A 26,484-nucleotide genomic window follows, 5' to 3' on the forward strand; every position below is an offset into this window, starting at 1 on the left:
AGGCTGGGATTCCATGATTTCATCTTGTGGGCAAGGAGCGCCCTGCAGAGAGGTGTGAGTTAGGTGAGGACAGGGTCAGAGCAGGAACACCCTCACACTGCCGCAGCCCAGCACAGAGACAGTTGCTCCCATTTACCCAGTTTATGGAGGGAACACATGTGGGTGTGCAACTGGGAACACTGAGAGAGTCCAGTTTCAGCCCTGCCACCAGTGAGTGCTTAAAAATAAAGTGAAAAAAATAGAGGGAAAAAAAAAGGGGAAATAAATAAATAAATAAATAATCTTTAAACAAAACTAAAATAAAAAATGTATTCATTTTAATATTTAAATTAAAAAAAAGCAAAAAAAGGGAAAAATAAGAATAGAAACGAGTAAAATAGAATTAAATAGAAGAGAGAAAAATAAAATAGAATAAAAATTAAATTAAATAAAATAGTATAAAACACAATAAACCAGAACAGACTACAATACAATACAATAAAACCTTAATTTCCCAAAGTATCATTCCCAATGGTGAGATTTGCTTAAATTACACTGCTCTGCTGAGTTACACACCACCCCACCCCATCCCATCCAATCCCACTCCCCCCCATCCCACCCCATCCCGTCCCCAACGCAGGAGTTCCCGCCGATAGCTCCGCGTGACCGCGCATAAGCCGCGCTCTCCCCGCCCCCGCCGCAGCCGCAGCTCTCCTCACCCCCCCTTCCCTTCCCTCCCCTCCCGGCGGCGCGGGTGGGGCGTGTCCGCGCGCGGGTCGGGGGCGTGTCCGTGCGCGGCGGGGACGCGCGGAGCGGCGCGAGGACCCGCGGAGCGGCGCGGGGACGCGCGGAGGGCGTTGAGGCGCAGCATGAGGGAGCAACCGCCGCCCCGGCGCCATGGAGGGGTTCCCCGGCCGCGGGTACGGCACGGACGGGCTCAACAACCGCCCGCTGTTCGGGGAGACCTCGGCCAGGGTGAGCGGTGAGCGCGGCCACGGCGGGACCCCCCGGGACACAGCGGGACCCCAGCACAGCCCCGGGAACCCCCAGACAGAGCCCCACAACCCCCAAGACAAGCCCCGGGACCCCAAACACAGCCCCAGGACAACAGACACAGCCTCGGGACCCTCCAATAGAGCCCTGGGATCCCAAACACAGCCCCAGGACAACAAACACAGCCCCGGGACCCTCCAATAGAGCCCTGGGATCCCAAACACAGCCCCAGGACCCCCAGTATACAGCCTCGGGACCCCAGGTAGATCCTGGGACACTCCAATAGAGCCCTGGGACCCCAAACACAGCCCCAGGACCCCCAGTACAGCCCCAGGACCCCCAAACAGAACCCCGGGACCCCAAGACATGGACCCTGGCAGACGTCTTTTTTTACAAGCCTTCCTCCACAGCCCTGGTGAGGAGCGGGGCCCTGGGGTGCAGAGAGCGTCAGGTGTGGGGGACCCCCGGGAGGGGATGGGGTCACCCCAGGCTGTGCCCCCCCTTAGCAGAGCTGGGGGCTGCAGCACCCTCGGTTGTGTGTGCCTGGGTCTGGGGCCATTGCTTTGGTGGGGATGGGATGCGATGGGATGGGGGCTGTTTGGACTTCCCAAGTACTTGGAACTGCTGCTACAATGCTAATGTTCAGTAGAAATACAAGTACAGTGATTCCAGCTGAATCTAGGGGTGAAAGAGGAATGGTGTGGGATGGGAGGAGGACAGGCAGGGCATCTGAGAGGATCAGTGGAGTGGGGATGGCCCTGATGGGGGGTGCTGGTGCTAAAGGACCTTTGCTGGAGCAGTGCCCTGTCCTGGGGTTGTGGTGGCTGGTCCTTGGTCAGGGATTTGGGGAAGTTTCCAGGGATGGGGACTTCAGGGGCCGGGATGTGCCATTGGAGTGGGCAGTGGTTCCAACAGCAGACCCCAAACTCACCAGCCCAGGTCAGGCCTTTGATCCCTGATCCCTGTCTCTATCACCTCACAAAGCAAGTAATAAACATGGGATGCAAATTCCAGTTCCTAGGCTGGAATGGGGATCCTATGTCCTACATGTCATCCCCTCCTGTGGCTGGTTTTGGAACCCATTGCATAGGCCCAGCGGTGGCCATTCCTGTGTCCAGTGGACATGGGCTCGCTGTGCTGGCTGGGGTGGTTTCATCCCAGGCTCCCTTGGTTAGAGATGGATGCTGGTGATGTCCAGAGCTGGAAATGTTCCGTCTCGGGAACGGCAACACTGAACTTTGCTGTGAAGCAGGAGCAGATTTGCTGGGAGAAGCGTGTCTGCCCACGCCTGGCTCTGCTTGTGCCTGCAGGCGATGGCTGGTGCTGGCACACCGGGACCCTCTGCTTGGGCTGGCCATGAGGCCACAGGGATGGGCAGGGGCAGTGTGTGTGCCCCAGGCACCCAAAACAGGGGTCTTGCACCCTGGCCGGCATTTGGACATGGATGTAGAGATGGGGATGCCCTGTTCTTCCTACCCTATGTCCTCCTGGTGTCCGTGCTGGTGGCTTTGGGGCTATAGTGGGAGCTGTGCAGCAGCACTGGCTTCCTTCCCGTGCCATGGTCCGGCTGCTTCACCCTCCCATGCTGGCTGCTGAGGCACTGGGGACAAGCTGGTACCGAAGGAGTCCAGTGGGATACAGGAGAGTAGCAGCAACGCGGTGCTGATGGATGCCAAGCACTGTGGATTCAGCTGTGGTCACAAGGGATGCAGCGCTGGCAGTGAGCGGATAGAAGGTGATGCAAAGCAAAAGCACAAGCAGTGTAAGGTGGCAGAGATGGAGCGTTGCAGATGCAGGACTTCTCAGGAAAGGAGTTGGAAGCGGGAGCTGCTTGGGCTCCTCTGTGAAGGGAGTGTGTAAATGTAGGTGGGTGGGTGTTAATTGCTGTGGGTTGGATGCAGAAAGCAACGGGAAGAGGCTGAGCAGCTCGAGATGGGAATGAGGAGCCTTCGAGGGCACAGCAGCGTGGCCCTGAGCACAGCTCTGCACAGGGAGCATACACTGTCTGCTCTTCCATGTCGTTTGGCACAGGATCACGGTGTTCCCTGTGGCTGGGATTGCTGCTGCCCATCTGCACTTGCTGATGTAAGTCATAAAGATGGCTTTTCCATCATGCCCGCAGAGATGCCACCAGGGTACCTGCCCTCCAGAACCAGCCTGCGCCCTTCACCAGGCTTCTGCCAGGGGCTTGTTCCCCACGGGAACAGTGCCCACAGGACACTAACCTGGAGGATGCAAGGTGCTGAGCTGGAATGGGGTGAAGAGCAAAGCTGTTGCTCTGTCAAAGCCTGTACAGCGAGCACAGTGGTGTGGATACACCCTCAGATTTCCTGTTGCAACCATGACCCAGATCCCGAAGGATCCTGGCTTGTGCCCTCCTGCTTTGTGAGGATGCTTCCTGGCCTGCCTCCCTTTCCCAGAGGCAGCTGGAAGGAATCTCTGCCCTGGGACAAGCCTGGTGCCTCCAGCCGCTGCAACACCCTCCCTGGAGCAGGAGGAGAGGCAGAAAACCTCCTGTGTCGAAATGCAGCTTGTGCAATGCTGGAATTCATCGCCTGCGGGGAACAGCTTTGTCCCAGCTGAACTGGGACCCCCGTCACCTGCAGGGCTGGATCAGGAATCAGCATCCATGTGTGACCTGCATCCTCACTTCTCCTGTGCATGCTGCTTTAGTCTTTTCTCTATAGCAGCTACCGTAACACAAGTGATGGAGAACAAACCCTCCCTGGATGGGAGGACACCCAGCTCCTCACAGCCTGTTCCTGCTACCCACAAGTGTCTGCCCGGGCTGTCGGACACAGCATGGAGGTGAAAGGCTCCGTCATCCCCAATCCCTTTAGCCGCCTTGGCCTCTGCTTGTGTATTTTTAACCTTTTTGCTGCGCTAAGCTGAAGTGTCAGTGGGCACTGAGGAACACAGCCAGTGGCTGCTCTGCCAAGCCTGGGATTTCAGGATCAGTGGCTCTAATCCTTGGAGCCTTAAATACCTTCTTCTGCTGGCGGAACGTTGTAGTGACCACAGGTGTAAGCATGGGGAAGGGGATGCTCTGACCGGCAGGGCTGGTTGCCACTGAGGGCATCCATTACTCGGTGATGTGAGATAAGGAGTTGCTGTGCTGGGGGATGCTGTCATTGAACACTACATAAAATAGGCAGAGAGAAGTGCTCTGTGGTCACCTCTGGGTCCAAACCCCTCGTGTTCTCTTGTCAGACCAGTCTCTGTCATGGTAAACAGGGTGAATTCTCCCCATATTAAAATTGCCACCATCCAAGTCTGTAGTTAATTAGGAGAAACTTAATCATGGCTGAGTGTCTGGTGGTGTATCCTGTCCATAGGTATGTGACCATGTATACATCCCTCTATGGAGACCTGGTTGTGTCTCTGCTTGCTGGCTTAACTGTAGTGGATGGTGACCCACTGCTGCTCTGCAGCTGGCTCCTTGGCTTTCCTGCCCCTTCCTCTGCTGTTCAAACCCCATGGTACAAAGTGAGAAGGGACCCAGCTGCTCACCTCCTGCCACCCCTTGTGTCCCTGAAGTGCTGAGCCAGAATGCCAACTCTGGTCCCCCTCCATAAAGCTGCCTTGTTGGGCTCGCTGGGTCTGTAGAGCAAACCCGCTGTCCTCTCCTGATACCAGAGTTGGTTTTGGGGGTAAGGACCCCTCCATGTCTAGATTTAGTGACATGGTTTAGTGGTTTTGGCAGCCCTGGGGTGTTTGAGGATCTCAAAGGTCTTTTCCAGCCCAGTTGATTCTATGATTCGATGAATGTATTTCAGTTCAGGTGGAGGAGCTCAGCCGAGCTGTCGTGACACGCTCCCATGGAGGTAGGGTGCTTGCATTCGCCTGGGTTTATTTCTTTTAGCTTGTTTTTGGGGTGGTGGGTACCTTGTACATGGCTCCGTGGAGCTGCTGTGCTATTGCCAACACTGTGTATGGAGATACTGGTGAGGAAAAGGTGTTTGTGCCTGGCTGGTGAGGACCTTACACAGGGGATGCTGGTGATGGAGTCACTGCTGCACACACCACTGTGCCCCCATGGCTTGGGGCTGTAGGAGCACAAATGGGCTGGTTTTATGATGGGGTCTAACAGAAGAGGTTTTAAAGGGTCTGCTGCTGGCTGTGGTCCTTTACTTTGGGGATGAACACAGCATCTGCCTGTCACTGAACCACAGGCTCAGGTACCTGAGCTCCAATGAGCCTTAGGTCAGGTCTGCAAGAGCATCTCTGCTCTCTGCCTCATCCTCTTTGCTCTCTGCTTTCTCCTCCTGCCATGTGGTACTTCATAATCTGGGGCTTCTACAACTCTGCTTTGAAAATGCAGTGCTAGGAGGGAATATGGATGCAGGACAGGAGGAGGGAAACCTGGGCTGCCCTGCCTGCTGGCTGGGATGTCTTGGGTAAGATGCTGTCACTGCTTGAACTCTTTTCTCCCTTTCCTTTAACCATACCCAACTAACGATATAACTAAAGATACAATCTCAGTATAATTAACTGAAGTTCTGGGGGTTTATTCTCTGCACATCTTTCCTGCTGTAGCTGCTTTTCTAGTGTTTTATTTGGGGAGTTACACCTGACTGCGTGTAACCAGGTCTGACTTTGGCCATAAGTATTTATCCTCAGAGCAACACCAAGAAGAAAGGGATGAGAAGGTATCCCAGCAGGGTTGGGAATGTTCTCCTCTTGCATCAAGGCATTTCTTACTCCAGTGAATGCATCACTATGGGGTCCTGCCCTGACCACTCACACAGCCCAGTGAGTCACTGCCAATCCTGATGCCATCTGGGGTGGGATCGTGATGTTGACACTGAGGGATACCTCTTCCCAAAAGGTTGTCTCTTCCCAACCAAGTGTTTCATGCTTACGGGGAACCACACAAAGAAGTAGGGGGGAATACATGATCTAGCAGGACCCCCTGGGGTGTGTTCAGGTGGTGTTGGGGGGGATGTTTGAGGTGCAGGGAATGCTCCATCTCCTTGCCACAGCCCAAGAATTCCCACCTTAAACAATATCAAGCTATTATTTCTGAGGCTAAAATAAACTTTTTTGACAACCTCCATCTGTCCATTCCCACTTTTTATAAAGGATTTGCATAACTGTGATTACTTGGATGCAGCAAAGAATCCAGTTGCCAGTGAGCAAACCTGCTGCACAAGGACTTGGTCCCTACAATCTCCCTGAGCTCCATGGAGTCAGAGGGAGGGAAACCCTCCTGTGTGGCAGAGCTGAGCAGGGAGCCTCGGTGGTGCTGCTGGGTGTGCTGGGTTTCACATGGGTCCTGGCTGATGCTGTGCTCTCAGTGTGGTTGGTTACCAGTCTGTCCTGTGTGGGGTTTTTTGGCACGACAAGTGTAACCATATTTTCTTCTCTTCAGGACAGAATCATCAATCTGGTTGTTGGCGGCTTTACGTCCTTGCTGCTTGTTGTGAGTATCCCCCATCCCATCCTGTGTTTCGCGCCTTCCTTAGGGGATGGGCTAAAGTTCCTCTCCAAAATGGGTGGTGACACGTCACTGACCCAACAGGCTGTAGTCTGGGGCCCAGGCTGTCCCTTTGAGGCACATCTGTGTTTTGACACTCTTTGATAACAAGAGAAGGACAGTACCTTACTTCAAGCCATGTTTTAAGATCTTTCTGCACAATAAAAAGCCCCAAGTCCCTGGGCAGATTGTCCTTCCCCAGCTGGATGTGAGGCTGGGCAAGGTGACAAAGTGCTTATGGCCCTGCAGAACATGTTTACTTCTCTTTACTTCCTTCTGCTGTAATTTATTGCCCTCTATTTATGGCTTATAGAAGTTTTTCCAACTTGTCACTCTCCCGAGCTCTGCATTCCCCAAGCTTTAAAGACATTTAAAGACAAACCCAGGGCCATTGTGACTGGAGAGCACCAGTTCTGTGGTCCATGGTGGCAGCATCGTTTGAGAGCTGGCTTGCCAGTGGAAAGCTTGGCTAAGTGATGCTCCTACATGGGCAGCGTACACCCCCGTGCCTGCTGGCTTGCTGGGTGCTTGGAGGATGTATTCAGCAACAAGCCAGAGTTGCAAACCAAAGCTTTCAGTGTTGTTTTCCACTGCTCTGAAGTCTGAAGCTGTGCAAAGTGGTTTACCTCCTGAATATTACATCTGCTTCCAGCTCTTCACGGGTGGGAGTTAAAGAGCAGGGAGGGAGGTGAGGATGTGAGTGCTGTAGTACACCAGCATCCTCACTCAGAGTCTTCATCTGTGTTTGCCTCCACACAGGTCACTCTAATCAGTGCTTTTGTCTTCCCGCAACTACCTCCAAAGCCCGTGAATGTATTTCTTGCTTTCTGCATCTCCCTGTGTTGCATCTCCGCTGGCATACTTGTGAGTACCACCACGTTGGCTGTGTGAGCTTCTGAGTTGGTGAGCGACGATGAATCTGAGTAAGATCTGTTCGATACGGTACCACCTTTTCCACACTCTCCTGGAAAGCCTTCCTGCCACCATAAAACAAGCTGGCAATGAAAGGGTGGTAACAGTTTTGCACTGAGTGCAGAGTAAACGTGTGGACTAAGCCAACTTCTGCAGAGCAGCAGTGATGCAAGACTTGTCACCTCTGTGACAGTGCTATCTGTAGCTGCCAGCGGGGACATGAAGTAGGAAGCCAGGGAGCAGAGCAGTGGATTGGGAACAAAGGTGGATTATGGTGCAGAATACCCGGGGTGGAGCAAAACACTTGAAGTGGTGGGGCCAGCCAGGCACTTGCAGAAGTCAGGCACAGGGCATGAGTTGCAGTGGTAGGAAGCTGCAGATGGTGGCATTTCATCAGGGTGGTAGCAGAGGTTCCTCTACTCAGCAGTTGCAGCATCCTAAGAGAGTTGGTCCTAGGTGCTGGCAAAGGGAACTGGCAGGCCAGAGTTCACAGAACAGTTTGGGATGGAAGGGACCTTCAAAGATGTAGTTCAGCCCCCCTGCCATGGGCAGGGACATCAGTGGCTCCTTCCTCTGCTGTAGCTTTCACACTCGGAGCATTCTCCTCATGCAGCTGTGACCCGGAACAGCCACAGCCCCGAGACTCTGCCCCTCATTGCTGGATAAGCTGGCAAGTTGCTCTGTGGTGCCTGGTCGGTGCTGGATTCTGGTTCATGGTAGCCACGCCTCTGCCCAAGATAAGATAGTGCAGTGCAAAACCTGATGTTTGTCTTTATCCACCAGGGTGTAGCCAGTTTTGAGTGTTTTAAACAACCAACCTGCCCACCTGCAACAGAGCTGACAACACAATCCCTGTCTTCATAGCTAACCTGGCACCCTGGTTTTGCAAAGAGCCTGTTCTGGGGAGAAGCACCCTGCCAAATCCTTGTTTATGTGTTCCTCAAGCGTGCTAAGAAAACAGGTGGTATTTCTTCATTTGATTGTTAAGTAGCTGGATTCTACACCTGGTCCTCTCTAGGCAGGTAAAGCTCAGTTGTTTTAAAGGCAAAGAAAGGTCTCTAAGTTGCCAGTTCAGTTACCACAGAAGGTTTCCTTAGGAGTACCTGGCCTTTTAAATACAGACTCCTCTTCTCTTCTAGATCTACTGGTATCGACAAGGAGACCTGGAACCTAAATTCAGGAACCTGATATACTATATATTGTTTTCTATTGTCATGTTATGTATATGTGCCAACCTGTACTTCCATGAAGTGGGTAAATGACGGACATTGGGAAGTCCCAGCAGTGATGCTGAGGCCGTGTCAGACTGCTTTTAGCTTGGCTCTCAGCTCTGCTCGAGATGTTGAAGTGAGGACGGTCAGCCTGAGAGGCAAGAAGTGGGTTGTGCAAGGATAAATCAGTACATGATTTTCATGTAAATGTATATGTAATGTCCCTCTTGGTCGGGAGAACTACTGCCGTAAGATGTGACATTCTGCTTTCTTTTGAAGAGTTCTTGTTGGGCTTGATGAACATTCCAGTTGTGCTGATGGTTCAGAATGGCACAAGCTTTTTCATTCTGGAAAAACAAACCCCCCTGCATTTTTTATGACTGTACAAACTGCAGCACTGCAAAGGATCTGAAGCAGTACAAATAAATGGCATCTTACAGTTCTGTAAGACAAATACTCTTTTATTTCATTGAAACTGAAGATACAGTTATTTCTGTTCCCTAGGTAACCATTTGAAACTACAGCTTATTTTTTCTCACGTTAACAAAACCACAGACTAAAAAAAAGACCCAGTTTGGATTATGAAGAACTAATTACGGAAATAAATAAAATAATTTATACAGGAGTCTTTAGTTTCTGTAGGTTTTTCTCTCGATTCCCTAGCTAAAAGGCTGCTGCTCAGCCTAGTGTCTGTGTCAAAACCTTGAATTACTTGGCTTCCTCTGCCTTGGGGCCCTATGCCCAGCTCCTCATAGAGCTGTTTCTCCAAGACTTTGCCACCCTGACACCACCCCCCATCCACTAACTTGCTGCAGAGGTGGCTGGTAGTGTCATGTAAACAGCGAGAGAGAAACTGTGCCAGCCTACTCACTACAACCTTCAAGGGAGTTACAAGCTTGTGGGGGCGGCTGGTGGGTCCTGGTAGCTTCCCTTTCACACAGCCCTTCCCTTTTGATTGAGCTTGCTGTAGTGATAAAAGAAAATTAAAAGCAAAGAAGAAAGATTTTTCACAAATGGTCTCTCTGAGCTCTGCCCGTTGCCAGCAACGGATTCCTCAGGAACAAGCAGACCTGACAAGTCCCATAAGCTTCTGTGTCTTCTTCCTAAGCCATTGGCGCACTGAGCCAGGTGAGATGGGAATACAGACCATTTTTATTCATGACTCTGCCTATGCTCCCTGAAGTCTCTGATGGAATACATTTCTTCCTGAAATGTAAGAGTCTCTTACTCCATGTATCACAAGAGTCAGTAAGTGCAGAAATCCTCACCCATTCTTCATGAAACATGTGCAAACTACTCCTTGCTGCTGCACTAAGAGGCTACAGTCCATGATCTTTGACTTGCGTCCAGTTTTCCAGATGTGCAGTCCAAGCACATCAGTAACTGCATCAGATCCAAACTGACCACGTGGATGCTACCAGTGAGCACTGCAACAGAGGTTCTTTAGAACACTGAGACACCCTGGCTAAGACACAGTACATCAGCCTTCAGCTGGCTGCACTGTGACCCTTTACAAAGGAGTAACCAGCCTGAGCAGAGAAAGTGCACTGTAGTCATTTCACACTGGAAGTTTCTGTTTAAGGACACAGACTGACTCCTTTCTTTGGAAATGCGGCACAGGGTTGTAACTGACGTCACGATGCAAACATGGTCAATAGAAAATGGACACCATTTCTGCTTCTCAGTGACAACTCACTAAATCTTCAACATCCTTTGAATCTTCTGAGTCAGGACTGCCCAGCGATGAGCCAATGATGTGGGACCCATCTCTGTGATGCTGCAGGATAGGATCTGTCAAGAGACGTAGTACATCAGAACTACTTACTGTGCCATTATAACAAGAAGTAAAATACACTTAGGAGACAGAATTGCCATCTGGAATTGTAAACAACTTTAAGCAATATTGCTCACACTGGGCAGTTCTCAGTTTCCAGTATCAAGGTAAGATATGACTAATACAGATGCAAACAGTGTCACATTTGGTCCTGTCAGTGACTACTGTATCAGGCCTAGTGCTGACCCTCTGACAGCTCTACAAGGAGATCCCTCCTCTGGAAAGCAGTCTTTGTTAGGTGCAGCAGTGGGAGAATGTATCTGTGCTGCTTCCAAGCCTTAGACGACTCTTGGCACTGGGAAGCGTGGCACAAGCTGAGTGCTGTGCAAACACCCCCCCAGAGAGCCCAGCCCCTGATCATGAGAGGCATCAAGTGCATTTCTGATGCCTCTGGTTTTCTCTCAAATAAGAACTAAGTTTCATTCAAGCACCAGGCATGAAGAAATTCACACTAAAGCAGGAGTTACTTATTAGCCTGTATGTACTAATTTCAAGGCTCAAGGGTTATAGAAACAGCAGCAGATGAAGCAGCTGCTGTTCCAATGCTCTTCCCACAAGGTTAAGTGGGACTTTCTTCCACTTCTGCTACCAGCTGGGTAACCAAGCTTAGTTTCATAGCAATGACATGGAAAACTACTTAAGGGAAAGCAAGGATCTAGAAAATGTTGTTTACAGGAACTCTCAAGTGCCATTTATGAATCCTACCTCTGGCACTGACCATCTGAAAGGAACTGCCATACCTGTTAGAGTTGTCAGGGGCAAGACTGATTCACTGTCTATATCATCCGTTGTCTGGATGAAACCATGGGAAGAAGGAACAATAAGCACAGTCTCATCATCTATTGTAGGCTGATCAACTTGTTCTTCTATTGTTGGAGAACCCAGGTCCTGCACAACACAGAAGAACAGGATGTGAGAGTGTACCCTTGGTAGCATAAACAGAAAAACCTGCCTTGCTCAGCCACGCTCCATAGTAAGCAATAGACTCCCTGGATGAATTCTATCTCATTAAATTGAAATACCACTTTACCTCAGCATTTATAGAACATGTTTCATCCTAGTGCAGGCATCTAAAACAAGATGAGAAGAATTTGAACTTGTGAGCAGCACAAGGGCAGGAGAGACTGCAAAGTGGTGATAAAATGTTCCCTTTTAAGTCAACTGTTTTGTGTACAAAGAGGTATAACTAAACTTCTCCACTAATTGCTGCCTAGATGTTCAGAGATACTGAAGCATACCTTTATAGTACTTACCAGCTCCACAAACTCAACAGCTTTATCTGAACTTAGTATTTAGTTTCACAACTTCCACATGTGTCAAGTTTTAACTACTGAACATGCAGCTTAAAATACCCATTTTGATCGCTGGGTCTTGCCTGCCCTCTCACTTGCTGACTGCAGGTTGGCTCCAAACTTTTTTAGCTGAACTTCATGACGTAGAAAAGTTGTTAACACACTGATTTTTTCCAGGTACAAGCTGTCAATACCCCTGGTCTCTTCCAGTCCTGTAGTAACTACTCCTGCTGCCTCTTCCTGGGCTCTTGTAGTACTGCAATGGCAACAATACATCTGGCTTACTCACTGCCATACCACACTCCATCACAATCCTGGTTCTGCAAATGCAGTGAAAATATCCTACACAGTACTGCCAGAATAAGCAGAGGCGTTTGGATTCCAGTTTTTGTGCATGACATGCTTAAGGTTTATGATTTTTAAGGTCCCTTCCAACTCTAACCATTCTATAATTCTGTGAATCACTGATGTAGAATACTAGCAAATGTTGCTGGCAGAATGGGAGGTACCTGGACTTACCACTCTCTTCAGAGGCAGCAGGAAATGTCAGGGAGAGGTTACGGCCCTCTCTGTTCAACTAAATCCTTCAGTTCCTCCATCTCATGAGGTTTCTTTTAGGAAAACTTGTTCCCCTACATAGCTTCACAGTACTTTTATAAAGGCACCTGCCAAAAATCCCCTTCCCCAGTGCTGCTGAAGAGGAGCTGACTACCTGTGCTGCAGCTCAGTGCACCCATTCACACAAGGTGCTGTACACCGTACCTGCAGAAGCAGCTTTCTGCTGAGCACACTGCAGGACCTGCCCATGACAAGCAGTATGCTGCAAGGCTTGAAACTGGGAAGAGGAGGCATGAAAAACTAAAGAAGCCATTGTAGCAAATGGGCACCTTTCCCAGCCAGAAATAATAAAACCCTGCAGCATGACTGCCTGCTTCCCACTACCCACACCCACAGTGACAATACTGTCAAATGCATAAAAATAACACTGACTGAAAGAAAGCAACATGCAGGCATGTCTTTCCAGGGTAACTTTTCACTCAGAGTTACTCACAGCTGGTTCACTGTTTCCTATAATTTAGACACACGTCAAACTTGAATCTGACTAGAAGCGTAAAGCAGATTAGAATTACAAACTCAGTTTGTTGTACTGTATAGCAAATAGTAGCTCTTTATATTTTGCTTGCCATAAGTGACTTCTACAGAGTGTAACCGGGAAGTAGGTTTATAGAAAAAGTTTACTAATTCTACCTCGAGAGGCTGCAACTTTAAACTGAGAATAGAAAGCTGATAGGATGCCCCAGCTGTTGAGAATCTCATCACAACTGTATCAACCATGAGACAAGAAAGAGGAAAGTGGAACAATAATCCCCGTCTTTGGATGTATTCAGGATTCAAATGCTTCTGCAGTAGCAGACTGGTGAGAGGTATAAAGATCCTCCTCTTTGTAAAGGCACAATGGATATGCAGGGTCTATTAGAAACTGTTTCAAAGCAGCAGCCTAACAAAGCCAAAGCCTATCAAGAATGGATTTTCAAGCCTGATAAAGCAGAACTACAGCAGCTGTAGAGCACTGTGGTTTAGAGAACGGGATGGGGTATTTGAATCTAACTCATCTTTTCTCACAGTCTAACCTGCTCAAGTTTCTAAGGAAAGTATTTTCCACCTACTAAAGAGAGTTTTCTTCTTTGTAGCATCTCTATTTTCCTTACTCATTATCATAGTTCCAGCAACTGAAAGATGGTATAAACAAACCAAATACCTGAAATCAATGGGATAAACTCATTTCTGCTTCTCAGATGTGGGAGTGGAATAAAACTGAGGCTAGAGAGAGAAATAGCTTAAATGCTATGAATTCCAATTTAACAGATATTTTACTGGAGTTCGACGTTTCATAGAAGTCCTCAGAAATGATGCATCTCTGTTACTAGTTTCACAGAGCAAAACCTAAATATGCTACCTCACCTCCCTTGCTCAGCAGTCTATCTGCCTGTAAAATATGTGTTGGACAATTAACAGCCTAGTTTAAAACAGCAGAATCAAACAGTAACCAGATAAAGCTGCCAATAATATTCCTACTTTCCACATCATCATGCAAAAGTACCCTGAGTAGTGAACCAACTCCACAGCTCCTGAGGTATTCCATGTTCCAGGTGAAATCAAACAAAAGCTTTAGTACCAAATTAAATGTCATTGCTTTCACACCCATACATGTTCATGAAGCTCAAGGATAGAGGGTCTGAACAAAACACTCAAGAGAACCATGATGTACTTGAAATAACTGACAGATTTCATATAAATAGCTTAATGCAAATGTTGAAGATCCTATATAATAATAATAAGTTATTATCCATGCATAAATGGGGAAAATATCAAGTACCAGGCACCCCCTTACCTCAGTAACGTAAGTGCTGGGTAAATCAGAATGTGTATCCTCTTCCTGTTTCAGGCTGGTGTCTGAAATCTCCTCTTCAGTTCTTACCATAACTCCATCCATCAGTTCACTACTATTCCTGCTGCTGAATTTGGAGGCCTCATCTTCATTGTAGGCTGACTGTTGGTCACTCAGCTTGGACTGATGGATGTCATCTGGGAAGGTATTAGTTTCTAGGGTTGGAGCATCTGTCAGATGAGCTGACTGAATGTCTGAATCAACAGTAAGTTCTGCCTGAGTGACAGAGGAGGAGATATCTTCGGCAGCCACGGTGCGGATTATGACACTCGGTGTGTGGCACTGCACTGTGACATTGTCACTTGTATTTAACAAATGCTCTGGCTGGAAGCAGTATTTGCAAAGAGACAAACAAAATCCACCAAAAATCAGAGACTTTCCTCCAAGTATTTTCAAATCTTAGACCAAATAAAAGCAAAAGGATTCAAAGGATTCAGTATTAAGTGTAATTTAGAGTTTCACATGCATACTTTGCCCAGAAAGGTTGAACCAGATGATCCTTGGGGTTCCTTCCAACCTGTCATTCTAGAATTCTATGACATATATAGTATGTCACCCAGATCATCTCTTGACCTTCCCTGGCCTTAAATGATGAAATTCATATACTGAATTTAGTGTCAACTGTTCCTTTAAGTCACAAAAAATAGGCAATATGAAAGAGGCAACTGTTCAGGTGAGGATCACTTCAGATTCAAAAGATCATTTTTTTTCCCCTGAATTTTACATCAGTTTTATTATTCAATCTCCAGTTTGCTTCCCTTTCCCTCCAAGAAGAAATAACACTGTCACTACTGTACAAGTTTTGTGAACACCAACATTCATTTGCAAGTGTAACTGGAAGCTGTAACAGGAAACTGTAGTGTTTTGTTTCACTGGAGAGCAAGCCACTTAGATTGAGACAGCCTATTCAGCCACAGTAAGCATGAAGTTGCTCCCTAAGCTGTTTTGAAGCAACCTGAAGTTGCTTTTTTACAAACAATACACAAAAAGTTCTAACTCTGCAGTATTTTAAGCAAAATAACACTGTTACGACTTAAGAACTACTTTTTCAGTTTCACATGCACACACAGGGGCCTGCATTGTTCTGTTCCCCTCCCCACACTGCCCAAACTCCAGTCTTTTCCCTGCTCAAAATACATACCGATAAGGCGTGAACTATGATCTGTTCTGGGGAGGCTGGAGCAGCAGCAGCTGTTAGGGTCATGGTAGGACTAGTTGTCAGTGTTAGAGGAAGGCCTTGGCTTGAGCTTGTCTGTAGTAAGTATGTACCTGGTGTGCCAGTCGGCTGGAGATGGAAAGACTACAGAAGACAATACAAGTTTAATACACAAACACACTGCCTCCCTGGGCCATGCTCAGAGCATGCTTGCTTACACAAACCAGCTACCCATAACTCTCATGGAAAACAAACAAATCCAATCCCTACTGTTGTACTGCACGGAAAAGTAGAAAGTTATCTATAGGGTTCAGCTACCAAGAGAAGTATTAAGGCTAAGACAGTATTACACTGTACAACAGCAGGTAAGAAGGGAACAAATTCAGCTTACTCTTAACATTGAGATGAAAGGGAAACTGTGTTACGAATTACAGTATAATAGAACTGAGAGAATGTTTACTTCCTGGGAGCTTCCCCTAGCTGTGTTATAGAATCATAGAATAGTTAGGGTTGGAAAGGACCTTAAGATCATCTATTTCCAACCCCCCTGACATGGGCAGGGACACCACACACTAAACCATGTCACCCAAGGCTCTGTCCAACCTGGCCCTGAACACAGCCAGGGATGGAGCATTTACAAGTTCTTTGGGCAACCTGTGCCAGTGCCTCACCACCCTTACAGTAAAGAACTTCTTCCTTATATCCAGTCTAAACTTCCTCTGTTTAAGTTTTAACCCATTACCCCTTGTCCTACCACTACAGTCCCTAATGAAGAGTCCCTCCCCAACATCCTTACAGGCCCAGAGTTCAAGAAAACAACAAGCACAAAGGAAAACTTCACAGCAGTAAAGCATTAGGATTTAAAGCATTTATCCCTACTTCATATTTTACTCCACATCCCTAATGAACAACACTTTTAGTCGTACATTCTGCTCTGAACTTTTAACTTTTAGACCTTGTAAGTTTCTCTTTCAACTTGAGAACTGTTTTTATTCTGGGGGGGAAATGCACAGTTCCATAGCCTAAGAAGCAGCTGTGCCTAACAGAAAAAAACACAGTAACAAATATCAGTTCTCTCTTACTTACTGGAAGAATCTCAAAGGTCTGTAATGTTCCGCTGTTTAGTGCTATTGTCTCAGAGTCAACAGTAGCAGCAGGTGAATCAGTTGAAGCTGCAAAATGAAGAATAGAAAGAGAAAGAAAGTATGTAAGCCAACAGGTTTCAGCCTTGCAGAAAGCACACGTGCTATAATTGCTACATAGCAGGGTACTGTTAATTCCAGTAAGAGGAAGACGAAAACTGGCTGCAATCCTAATGACAAGGTTCTTTGACTGGTACCCAAGATACAATACTATTTAAAGAGGGCATTCTAAATCCAAAAGAGCAAAAGGAAGAAGGTATGGTTTTAGTGCACAGGGATAAAGGTAAGACAAATAGTTATCTGATGTGATCTAATTACTTTTGTAATGAGATTTATAAGAGGTTTTGGTGCAATGATATCCTTTGGATTATGTATTCCTTGTTTTAAACTGATGTCAGGGTCTTTTTGTATTTTTAACCTTTTCTGCCCTCCACAGTAAGTCCACCACTGCTGAAACATCAGATGCTTTTCAAGGTATCTGCCACCCTGTGTGTTATGATTGCAGTGTATAGAAGCTGTCAGTATTCTTACTACAAGTGTGTAATTATTTATGCAATTAGATCCATTAATTCTAAAAGTAACAAAAAAGAAGCACTAAAACCAGTTTTGATATCAGATATGTCAAGATCGTCACGTCTGAACAGCTTGTATCCACAGATTCATACTACATCAAAAAACCTATTCAGAACCATAACTATAGTTAAAAAACTCACAAGTTTTGGGATGCTGGAGGCAGAGTAATATTTTGCCTGGTATTAATTTCAGAAATACAGAAAAAAAAGGGCAAGAGATCTACATAACAACAGCATTGCTTCAAGCACTGGAAACCTGGCCATCTCAGACCCTGTGGCTTCAAAATAGGGTAATTTTGGTCTCTTAAGAAGACAGAAGCTCCGATTTTGAAGCTTTTATTGTTACAGTGGCATGTTCAAGGTTTCCTGCTGCAGATTTCCTGGTACCTAGTAGCAGACAGCTGTAAGGTGTGGCTTGTCTGTTACCTAGGCAGTTATGTTCACAAAGCTTACAGGAATTGAAACCTTTGAAACCCTGAGCCTTCTATCAAATGCAGCTGAAAGTGGCTAACAGGTTCAGCTCTCCGGGGACTGGGAAAGACACAATACAGAATTCACTTTGATTACATGAACACAAATTCTTCAGGAAAGCTGACTGAAATGGGGAAAAGGCTTGTGAGGCAGACAGGGGCAAGTGGCTTCACAGAATAACAAAGATTCAATTACAAAGGACTAAAGGTTACAGAACACCAGCACATCTTGCCTGCTCATCAAAACACAACAGCTTTGGCCAAGCTGGGTTGGAAGTCTGAGACCACTGATGCATTATGATAGGTAAAAAGTTCTTGGCTTGGTGTTGTGTGTCATTCTAATTACAAAATAGATCAGATAAAATGAAGCTGACACTTAGTAAGTAGATTTAGGCAGACTAATGTAATGAAATTATAAAGAGAAATTACCAAATGCCTATCTAGTCACTGTCTGAAGAGTCAGTTCTTAACCTGATGAACTAATTTTGCAGTCAGCAAGATTGAAGCACTAAGTTTTCCTAATGAACTTCACAAATGACGAACAATGCAAACCAGTACCCAGTGGGGACCACAGGCTGCACACAGAGTGACTCAACTAGAGTGACTAGAGTCACTAAGTAAGATTAGTTACAAGAACAAGCAGTAAAGACTACAATCAGAAAAGACCTGGTAATAACTGTTTGATAATGAGCAAAGTTCATCCTTAAGAGCACAGGAAGCACCAATTTACAACACAATAAAGTGGTCAGAGTGGATTATCAGTGTGACTCAGCAGCTAACACCTTTCAGAGTGATTGTGCCTAGAAATAACTCCATAATGAAGAGCAGGACTAGTAAAAAACACATTTTATGCCTTCCCTTGAGTGTCCTTCATCAGAACTCAGGGACAGCAGTGTATGTATTTTACAAAAGGAGATCTTGTACATGATATTCACTGTTCTGGACAAGAGCTACCAGAAAAAACTTAAGGAATAACCCTTATTCCTTAAAAACAGATACATGCTGCATCTTCATTAAGAAGCTTATGTACTGAAGCCTTTCTGAAGAACGGGTCATATGGCAAACTCTTGTGTGCATGCACACAGGCAGACAGCTACAGCGCTATGTGCAGGCGCTCCAATTGCAGCTTCTTGGTACTACTGTCACAGGAACAACTACACTTGCCTAACAAAGTTATAAACAGGCAAATGGAATCCAGAAATCCTTAATGTAAAGTTATGGCAACACCAAAGAATAATTAACAGAATTCTTTATGACATGCCACTCCTCCTTCACCGTCTTAACGTTAAGAAAGCTGTAGGTTTCATTACAGTACAGTCATTTGTTTCAGCTACTTACAGACATGAGTAATCTGGACTGGAATCTGCAAAGCTGCCATAGGGCTCGGTGCATTGCCTGTGTTCTCCTCTAAGCGAGCCACCCGAATCTGCACGTGCTGCACCCCCGAACTGGGATTGGTGTTTGGTAATCCACTTCCAGATTTGTTCTCCAAAAGCTGGTGCCCAGGGTTGTTTTTCTGGTTCTCATGGAGCTGTTTAAGACCCTTTATCAGCACTGAGAGAAAGAATACTCATGCTAAAGCACACTGAAGAAGCACACTTGGAATGCTGCATGTGAGATTTACAATGAAACAAGTAATCAAAATCCTTCTGAATCAGGGAACGGTTTGGCTTGGAAAGGACCTTAAGATCATCCAGTTCCAACACCCTGCCATAGGCAAGGAAGCCTTACACTAGATCATGTCACTCAAGGTTCTGTCCAACCTGGCCTTGAATTTGGAACCTTACAGAAATGTATCAACTAGAAATGCAGCACACAGATAAACCACATTTACAATCAACTACTGGAGTGAACTTGATTTTCTCAAGGAACCTAGACCTTTTAGGATGCTTGGGAAAAAAATGAAAAGCTCCTAAAATTTTGTAGCTCTCCAAAAGCATGCATGGTATATCCCCAAACTACAATCAAGTGTCACTACTTGTGTAATGCTGCTACCAGAAATAAACCCTCCGACCTGACAAAACATGGAAGAGGATTTGCTCAAGAGGTGTCACTGATAAGAGGGAGCAAGAGAGAATTAATCTCACAGTGGTTAACCTACATCTCTTAATCAGTACACAAAGTAGCCCACTGCTACAATAAACCCACCCACCTTTCTTCCCTGTGATCACTTCAGTTCCACTGAGAGATCAGTTGATTTATATAAGGTTACAAAGGCTGAGGCCTCTGTTTTCCTAGCATTCAATACAGCAAAGTGCTTAAACACCTCCCACTCTTGACAGCATGACATTTTGTCTGGGAAAAGAGAGTGGAGCCTGTTGATTCAGTGGCATATTTATATTGCGTTATTATTAATTATTTGGTACAACAACTGCTTATTAACCTATAGTAAGCCTAACAGGGCTACCCTCTTGACTGCAGCCTCCAGATGTGACTAATACACAATCACAGCACTGACCACAGCAAAAGTTTCCATTAAATTAAACCTTAATTATAACATGATTAATCTCACTGATATTTTTTTCCTCTCCCCAAGTCAAAGAAAAGGAGGACTCAAGGTCATGGAGACTGAAATACCCTTTGGCCAGGCACTAGTTTCTCCAACCAAGAATGAGAAAATGCTATGGGAGGTGTACATTCCGAATTCCTCCCCTTCTCCTCACTGCATAGATGGTAGTAAATTTACCTTCTGTCTACAGCAAAGGTTCAGTACCTCACACAGATTACATTTTAACATTTTAAAGGTAACAGATCTAACCTGAGGTGATACTGTTAGGCTGCAGATACATATCCTCTTCCACCTGAAGAGGTCACTGCCCTCCATAAAAAGATCATCATCATCATCTGAGATCTGCCAGCTGCGCTGCTTATATACATGCTCTCACTTTAGCACAAGTGAGGTAAGTTGGTGTACAACTAAAGAGCACATTTTACATCAGCTTGGCTTGTTTCAACTGAAACACTTAATGACTGCAATCCAGCCAGCAGATCCAAGGGGCCAGTAACTCAGCAAAGGAGCAATGCGCTCTTCGGCCAGCAATGCTGTAAGTAGACAACAAAATGCAGCCGTATTCCTTTGCCATTTGTGAAAGGAGCTTTCAGAAGAGAAGTGTGCAAACAGTACATTACCAGGGAATGAAACATCTTTGTGGTTTGCAATCTGTCTTTTAATGGTCCACCATTTACTCCGAAGCCACTGTGGTGAGCGGACACTACTCCATCCTTCAGCTAGTAAATCCCAATTGATGTCATTTTCATCAGACACTTCAAGTTCCGCTATCCTGGCAGGATACAGAAAATATTTACCTGTTAGAAACTACCCTCCAGCCTGGAAGGGGTGTTGCACATCTCTGGTCTTGTCACACGTAACAGCAGCAAAATGGCATGCTAGTGAATAGTCCAACAGAGCTCATGAATCGACACAGGCTTCCAAGGCTCCACGCTGCCAGAGGTCAAGCAGAATCATAAACAGAAGATGGACTAGACCTGTTAGATGATCCAGCCTATCTCCTTGCCATGCAGGATTATTCTCCCTATTTACATAGACATTAGGACTTTTAACAGATTATTGTGAAGCATTCCAAATGGTGGTACTTGCATCCTTTCTCTTTGGAAAGCCATTCCCCAAGCACATCTTCTAGGCAGGAAACACATCCTGAGATTCATTCTGAACTTTCACTTACTTAATTTCATGTTATGGTATTTACTTCTATTTTCTCATCCATCTTTAACATAGATTTTTGCCTCCTCTCAGATGCTTCTTTGCCAAAGCAAATGAAGTTAACTACAGTATAGAACAGTTCCTCCTAAGTCAATCCCATTAGGCTCTCTAGATAAGGGACAGTCTTCACATAAATTTGGCATGTTATTCATACACACTGGATTCTACCAGAATCTGTTTGAATACTACACATACCTCTGGGCTGCCTCCACCTCATCTGTATGTGGAACATATGAACAAGAGACAAGAGATGAACAGTGACAGAGGAAATGGTTTTTTTTGCAAGTCAGGAAAAGTTCTATTCACAAACCAAGCAATAAGGGGGGGGGGGGGGGAGAAGAAACAAGCTACCAAAACCAACACTGCAGGATGAGTTAAGAATTCATGGACAGACCAAACCAGATACCATTTGTCCACAAATACTAAGAATTCTAACCAGAGCATTCTGAAAGGTGGAATCAGATTCCTCATTTGGAGTTCACATCAAACAGGCTCAGTAAATCAGTGAAAATTGCTTTGTAAATAATGCTTAGATTCCCTGGTGCCTTGGCTTTTTATTTCCACCCAAAACTATCAACCCGTAAAAAATCCACTGGCTAAAAAGCCTGAGTTAAAGGCACTCAAAATGGGAGGAGGACTGGAGAGAGCAAAAGATTTCCAAGTTGCTTTCAGGTTGCCAGTTCAAATGTAATCAAACATGTTGATACTCAATTAATGTTTGGTGGCCTACATGAAATTAATCTGCAGTCTCAATTTAGTTCTCTATAGACAAGATGTCCACATCAGAGAAACTGCTACCACACTTGACCCTTGCTGGTCTTCTCAGCAGAGAGGCCAAGGACTGAACGGGCAGGGAGACTCCAGTCTCCCTGGAGACTGGAGTCTTAACCCTCCAGTTAAGAGTTAGAGCACACTGGTGGGGAAATGTGTGGGAAGCTTGCACGGTTGCTGCCTGTGCTGTACCTTTTCTGTGGAATAAAGAAGACTTAAGTCTCCAGGGTTTTCAATATGACACCTTTCACAAACACTAACATTCACTAAAAAAACAACAAAAATACGTTCAATAATTAATCTTTGGGAACTGTAAACACAGCAGTGATTCTTGGTGGGTTCTAGAGTTTTTAGTGTCTAAGAAACCAACAAAACGGACCCCAAGGGAATCCTCCTAGTGTCATGTATTACAAACCTTTAAAAGTAACTAAATTAACAAACCTCAAGATGAGATTTATTTCATCTTCCTTGGTCCACTCAGTGCCCCCACTTTGTTTCCAGTTGAGATAGTTGAGCCATTTAGAGCGGCACTGCTTTTCAGAGCGTGTCCCGACCCGTTCTGCCACAGCAGCCCACGATACACCTTGTGTGACAATGTCACCTGGTTCTGTGCTTGTCAGCTCGTGCACTACTTCTGCTAGTCTTTTTTCTTCCTTCTCTGTCCACTTTCCTGAAAGAGAAAAGCAGCAGATGCCTTGTTCTGATCCATAACATATCAACAGACTTTTATCTTCAGCACCTAACACCTTATTTCAGATTGACTCGTGAAGAAAATGTAACTGTTCTTACTTACCAACAATATAAATCAATTCTTTGTTGGCAAATGCATAATTGCATCGTTTCATTGTTTTGCTGCCAAGTTCCTTTCCCTTCTTCTCACAGATGAATGAAACCACAAACAACTTATCAAGATACTGATCCAAGCAAACTGGTCCAAGCTATGTGAATTGTGTATTACTTAAGTAAATTAACCATGCAACGATTTACCATACAGTAATTACATGAGATCTGACTAAATTTTCCTTCCATTTGGATATATACACTACAAAATAAACAGTACTTTACTCCTGAAGTGCATCTGTCCCTTAACTGACACCAAATATACAGTGGATGTTTATAATCATCAAACACAAGGGAAAGTACTTTCTAATCCATCTCAATAAAATATGCTCTGGTGGCATAAAGGTATGATGGATAATGGATTGCAAAAATAAACTGAGTGTTCTGATCTTTTAAGAAGTGAAACTGGAGAAGCCTATAGCAAATATGTGCTAATTATGTCCCCAGATTTCACACTCTAAGTTCCTGAGTTCAGAGTGACAACACTGACAAAGCTTTGCAAAGGTGACAAGTTGTAACTAGAGTGTCCATTATTGACACCAGCATTTACCTCACCTGTGTTGCAGGTATCCTTCATCAATCTACATCGATCTTTTACAGATGAAGCACTTCTCCCCAGTGCAGCTCCTATTGTGGCCCAATCGTTTCCATGCTTTACTCTCAGCCTAAACAGGCACATGCTCATTAGCATTATATCAAGTTATGATATTACCAAAATATCAAATACCCTCTAATAAAAAACAAATAAATGTACAGTTTACAGGCTTAAAGACAGAATGGGGAGTCACTCTGATATAATACAATGCCAGTATTAATGTTTTCTATCATCATTGCTAATTTTTATGTCTTTCTAGAAGCCTTTTGGGCCAGCTAAGCCACGCGATACTCATAAAATGCTTAATATCTGTCTTGCAGGAATGTTCTGAGGTTTAATTACAGTATGACTGCTTAGATAAACAGCCAACATCCATTCTACACAAGCTCAAGGATTTTCAGGTGAAACAGAGATCTCACTTGAGAATTCTAAATAATGCCTAATAAAAACCCAGGCATCCTACAGTTTAAATGAAGTAAACCACGGCATAATCGTGTTTATCATTTTAACTGTTATTTCCCTCCTGCAGATGACAACAGGCTGCTTAACATGATGAGCCATGACTATTTCTGACACATCTGGAACTGCTGGCAGCTTGCAAATGACAAACAAACTAAACTGATCCAAACATATCCAGCAATGAAATGAAATAGGTTCCCTTCCTGATTTCAGTCCAACCTGGTTTCTTCAAACTGCTCAACCCTACAAAGCTGTAAGAGCAGATGAAATCTGCAGCCCCTTCTCCTTGATTTATCAGGTTCATAGCCAAAATTAAAGAGCCTTACTGACAATTTATGTATCTCTAATACTTCATAAGGCAGATCTTACCCTTGACCTTCCACTTTCTTTAAAAATAACCTCTGCATTTTCGTTTCTCCTCTGATTAATTCAGTGGCTGCTATTTTCTGGTAAGAATTGGAACAGTCACATTTACGTGTAAATTAACCACTTTTCAGTGATTTCATGTAATAAAACCTGTAGAAACTGCTCAAGCTACTAAATACAAACAAGGTATGCAAACAAGGTAGCCTGACCTTGATAATAAAAAAAGACTTACTCTTTAAGCTTTTCTATTTCCTCAGGAGTATACCTAAACAACAGGCAAATAAAAAGACATGATTTTAAGCATACAGCAGAAATATTTTTTAATAATCACACATTTAGTTGCAAGAGATTAAGGAATTTCAGCTATAAGGAACAATCTGACTGAAAGAACATGAAGAACAAATGCCATTTTCCACATTGGTGCATTTCTAAGGTGATCTGCTCGGACATTCCTTATTTGCCAGCAAAATTCCTCATTGTTGGTGATCTTACTACTAAGAACAGAATCAGAATTCTGTGTATTAGTGTCTCAAGTAAACAGCTGGTTTTTTCCCCACCCTTCTCAGTTCACAATCTCCCTAAAGCTGTTCATTAAGCACTGAGGTGGTATTTTTCCTTTTTAACTACCTTTAAAAACTAAAATCTAACATCCTTTTCAGTACTTCTGAATGGCTCCATAACCACTTATACGCACTGCTTTACAGGTGGCTAACTAAGAGCACAGGGATGAAGATCAACTACCTCAAGGTTGCAGTTCTAGAAAGAAACACCTCAGCAGATCCGTGCTTATGTAAAAGTCTTCTAATCTTATCAGAATCCTCTCTACATCTTTTAATTTGCGAATGCCATCAATTTAACACAATTATTGTCAAGGTTGATCTACCAGCAGAGGTGACTTATGATTAAAAAGAGTTAGGTCTGTCTGGCTACAATCCTGTGTGTTCAAATATAACGTGAAACATTAAATATGTGACCCTCCTCATACCAATAAAACCATGCAGCATTAGAGGTTTTCATACTTTCCAACATGATTTCTGTCATCATACATGCGAAGAACTCTTCTATAGACAGCAAAGAGAGGCCGATTCAGACCCCACGCTATTGTCCTGTAGAAATCTTTTCTTTCATCTTTTGACATTTCAAATATAATTTCAGTGGCATCTTTTATTCCACGGGCCTAGAAGACAGCATTTAAGAAACAAACAGAAAATCACAAACAGAACACCTTAGATAAAGTTTCCTAGAAATCAAGAAGCAGAACACGTATACATGCATATACTATGATGCAACTTTCTCTGTATCACAAATACTACAGTCCAAAAGCTAAACTGAGTATGAACTAGCTACCTCAAGTAAAAACCCCTGAACACAAGGTTTGGGGTTTTACTCATTGTAACGGAGTCCAAGTAGACAGAGAAGCTCTGACTTTAATCCACATTTAAACTATGGATTTAAAAACTGGTCAAATAATTCAGGTCAAAACCTGAATTATCATTTAGAACATCATGGAAAATATACTGTGGTGGAATTAGCCTGGGGTCATAAAAGGGAAGGTTGTCAAATGGTGCTGTATCAATTTATTACGTAATTTTATTTTTCTTATTTGAAATAAATTGCTTTTTAACTATTTTTCTTGTTCTGATGGAAACTCAAAGTAAGTTTGATAAGTACAGAGGATGGAAGTACAAAGGGAGAGCTTTAGTTTAATTTCACCTTCAACTAAAGATCACTGTATTTCATTTATTTGGCGTAGTGCAAGAAAAGCAGGTAAATGGAAAAATAATGAACAGAATAAGCTATGGGTAACTCTAAAAAGTTATCTGGCTAGCTTTAAAATGTCTCTAGATTGAAAAAATAGTATTACTTATTAATACTATTTTAAATATATTATAATATATAAATATATTAAAATACTATTTGCGGCAGAAATTCTAATACACATGTAGGCAGATGCACTATCTACAACTAATACTGAGGTTTTTATACCAATAAAGACTAAATTCAGGGCTTTTTCTGATCCACAAATGAATGACGGTGAACCTGTAATATCCAGCCTATATTATTTTCAGCTTTAAGGACTCGGCTCAACTATTCTCAGCTGTAAGCCTAACACAAATATGACCTATGGGCAATTATCACTGTCAGCATGCTAACTGCAGGCCTATTTTTACACTGAACTCTGACACCAATATGTTAAGGGGAAGAAAGCAGATCCCGACATTCTATTAGTATAGTAAACAAATACA

At 44.6% G+C, this 26,484-nt stretch overlaps 2 protein-coding genes across 5 annotated transcripts in view; one reads left to right on the top strand and one right to left on the bottom strand.

The window, feature by feature from the left end:
* The first annotated feature begins 797 nt into the window (after window positions 1–797).
* Window positions 798–9,196, top strand: TMEM243 (transmembrane protein 243). The gene is made up of 4 exons (XM_061368174.1): window positions 798–954; window positions 6,344–6,394; window positions 7,208–7,312; window positions 8,500–9,196. The coding sequence occupies exons 1-4, from the start codon at window positions 877–879 to the stop codon at window positions 8,620–8,622; spliced, it is 357 nt and encodes a 118-aa protein (XP_061224158.1). The 5' UTR covers window positions 798–876; the 3' UTR covers window positions 8,623–9,196.
* A 190-nt stretch (window positions 9,197–9,386) lies between these two features.
* DMTF1 (cyclin D binding myb like transcription factor 1) overlaps window positions 9,387–26,484 on the bottom strand; it is a 29,917-nt gene continuing 12,819 nt past the window's right edge. For 3 of the 4 annotated variants that reach the window (XM_061368144.1, XM_061368145.1, XM_061368142.1), the window contains 11 exons: window positions 25,258–25,415; window positions 24,471–24,503; window positions 23,374–23,483; window positions 22,420–22,648; window positions 20,616–20,767; window positions 18,825–19,040; window positions 16,389–16,474; window positions 15,288–15,446; window positions 14,090–14,470; window positions 11,146–11,293; window positions 9,387–10,362 (listed from right to left, as the gene is read on the bottom strand). In XM_061368144.1, the coding sequence (XP_061224128.1) occupies window positions 10,253–10,362; window positions 11,146–11,293; window positions 14,090–14,470; window positions 15,288–15,446; window positions 16,389–16,474; window positions 18,825–19,040; window positions 20,616–20,767; window positions 22,420–22,648; window positions 23,374–23,483; window positions 24,471–24,503; window positions 25,258–25,415 (1,782 nt within the window). In that variant the 3' untranslated portion in view covers window positions 9,387–10,252. The other variant, XM_061368143.1, reaches the window with a different exon arrangement.

The sequence above is a fragment of the Neopsephotus bourkii genome, unplaced genomic scaffold, assembly GCF_033783945.1.
Source record: "Neopsephotus bourkii isolate Nb327-2 ecotype Australia unplaced genomic scaffold, CSIRO-AGI_Nbou_v1 NB_1423, whole genome shotgun sequence".
Lineage (NCBI taxonomy): Eukaryota > Metazoa > Chordata > Aves > Psittaciformes > Psittacidae > Neopsephotus > Neopsephotus bourkii.

Excerpts from the sequence above, each read along its gene's own strand:
- TMEM243 (XM_061368174.1), top strand. The coding sequence starts at position 877 with ATGGAGGGGTTCCCCGGCCGCGGGTACGGCACGGACGGGCTCAACAAC. Across the intron at positions 955-6,343 it reads TCGGGGAGACCTCGGCCAGG|GACAGAATCATCAATCTGGT; the intron begins GTGAGCGGTGAG and ends TCTTCTCTTCAG. Across the intron at positions 7,313-8,499 it reads GCATCTCCGCTGGCATACTT|ATCTACTGGTATCGACAAGG; the intron begins GTGAGTACCACC and ends CTTCTCTTCTAG.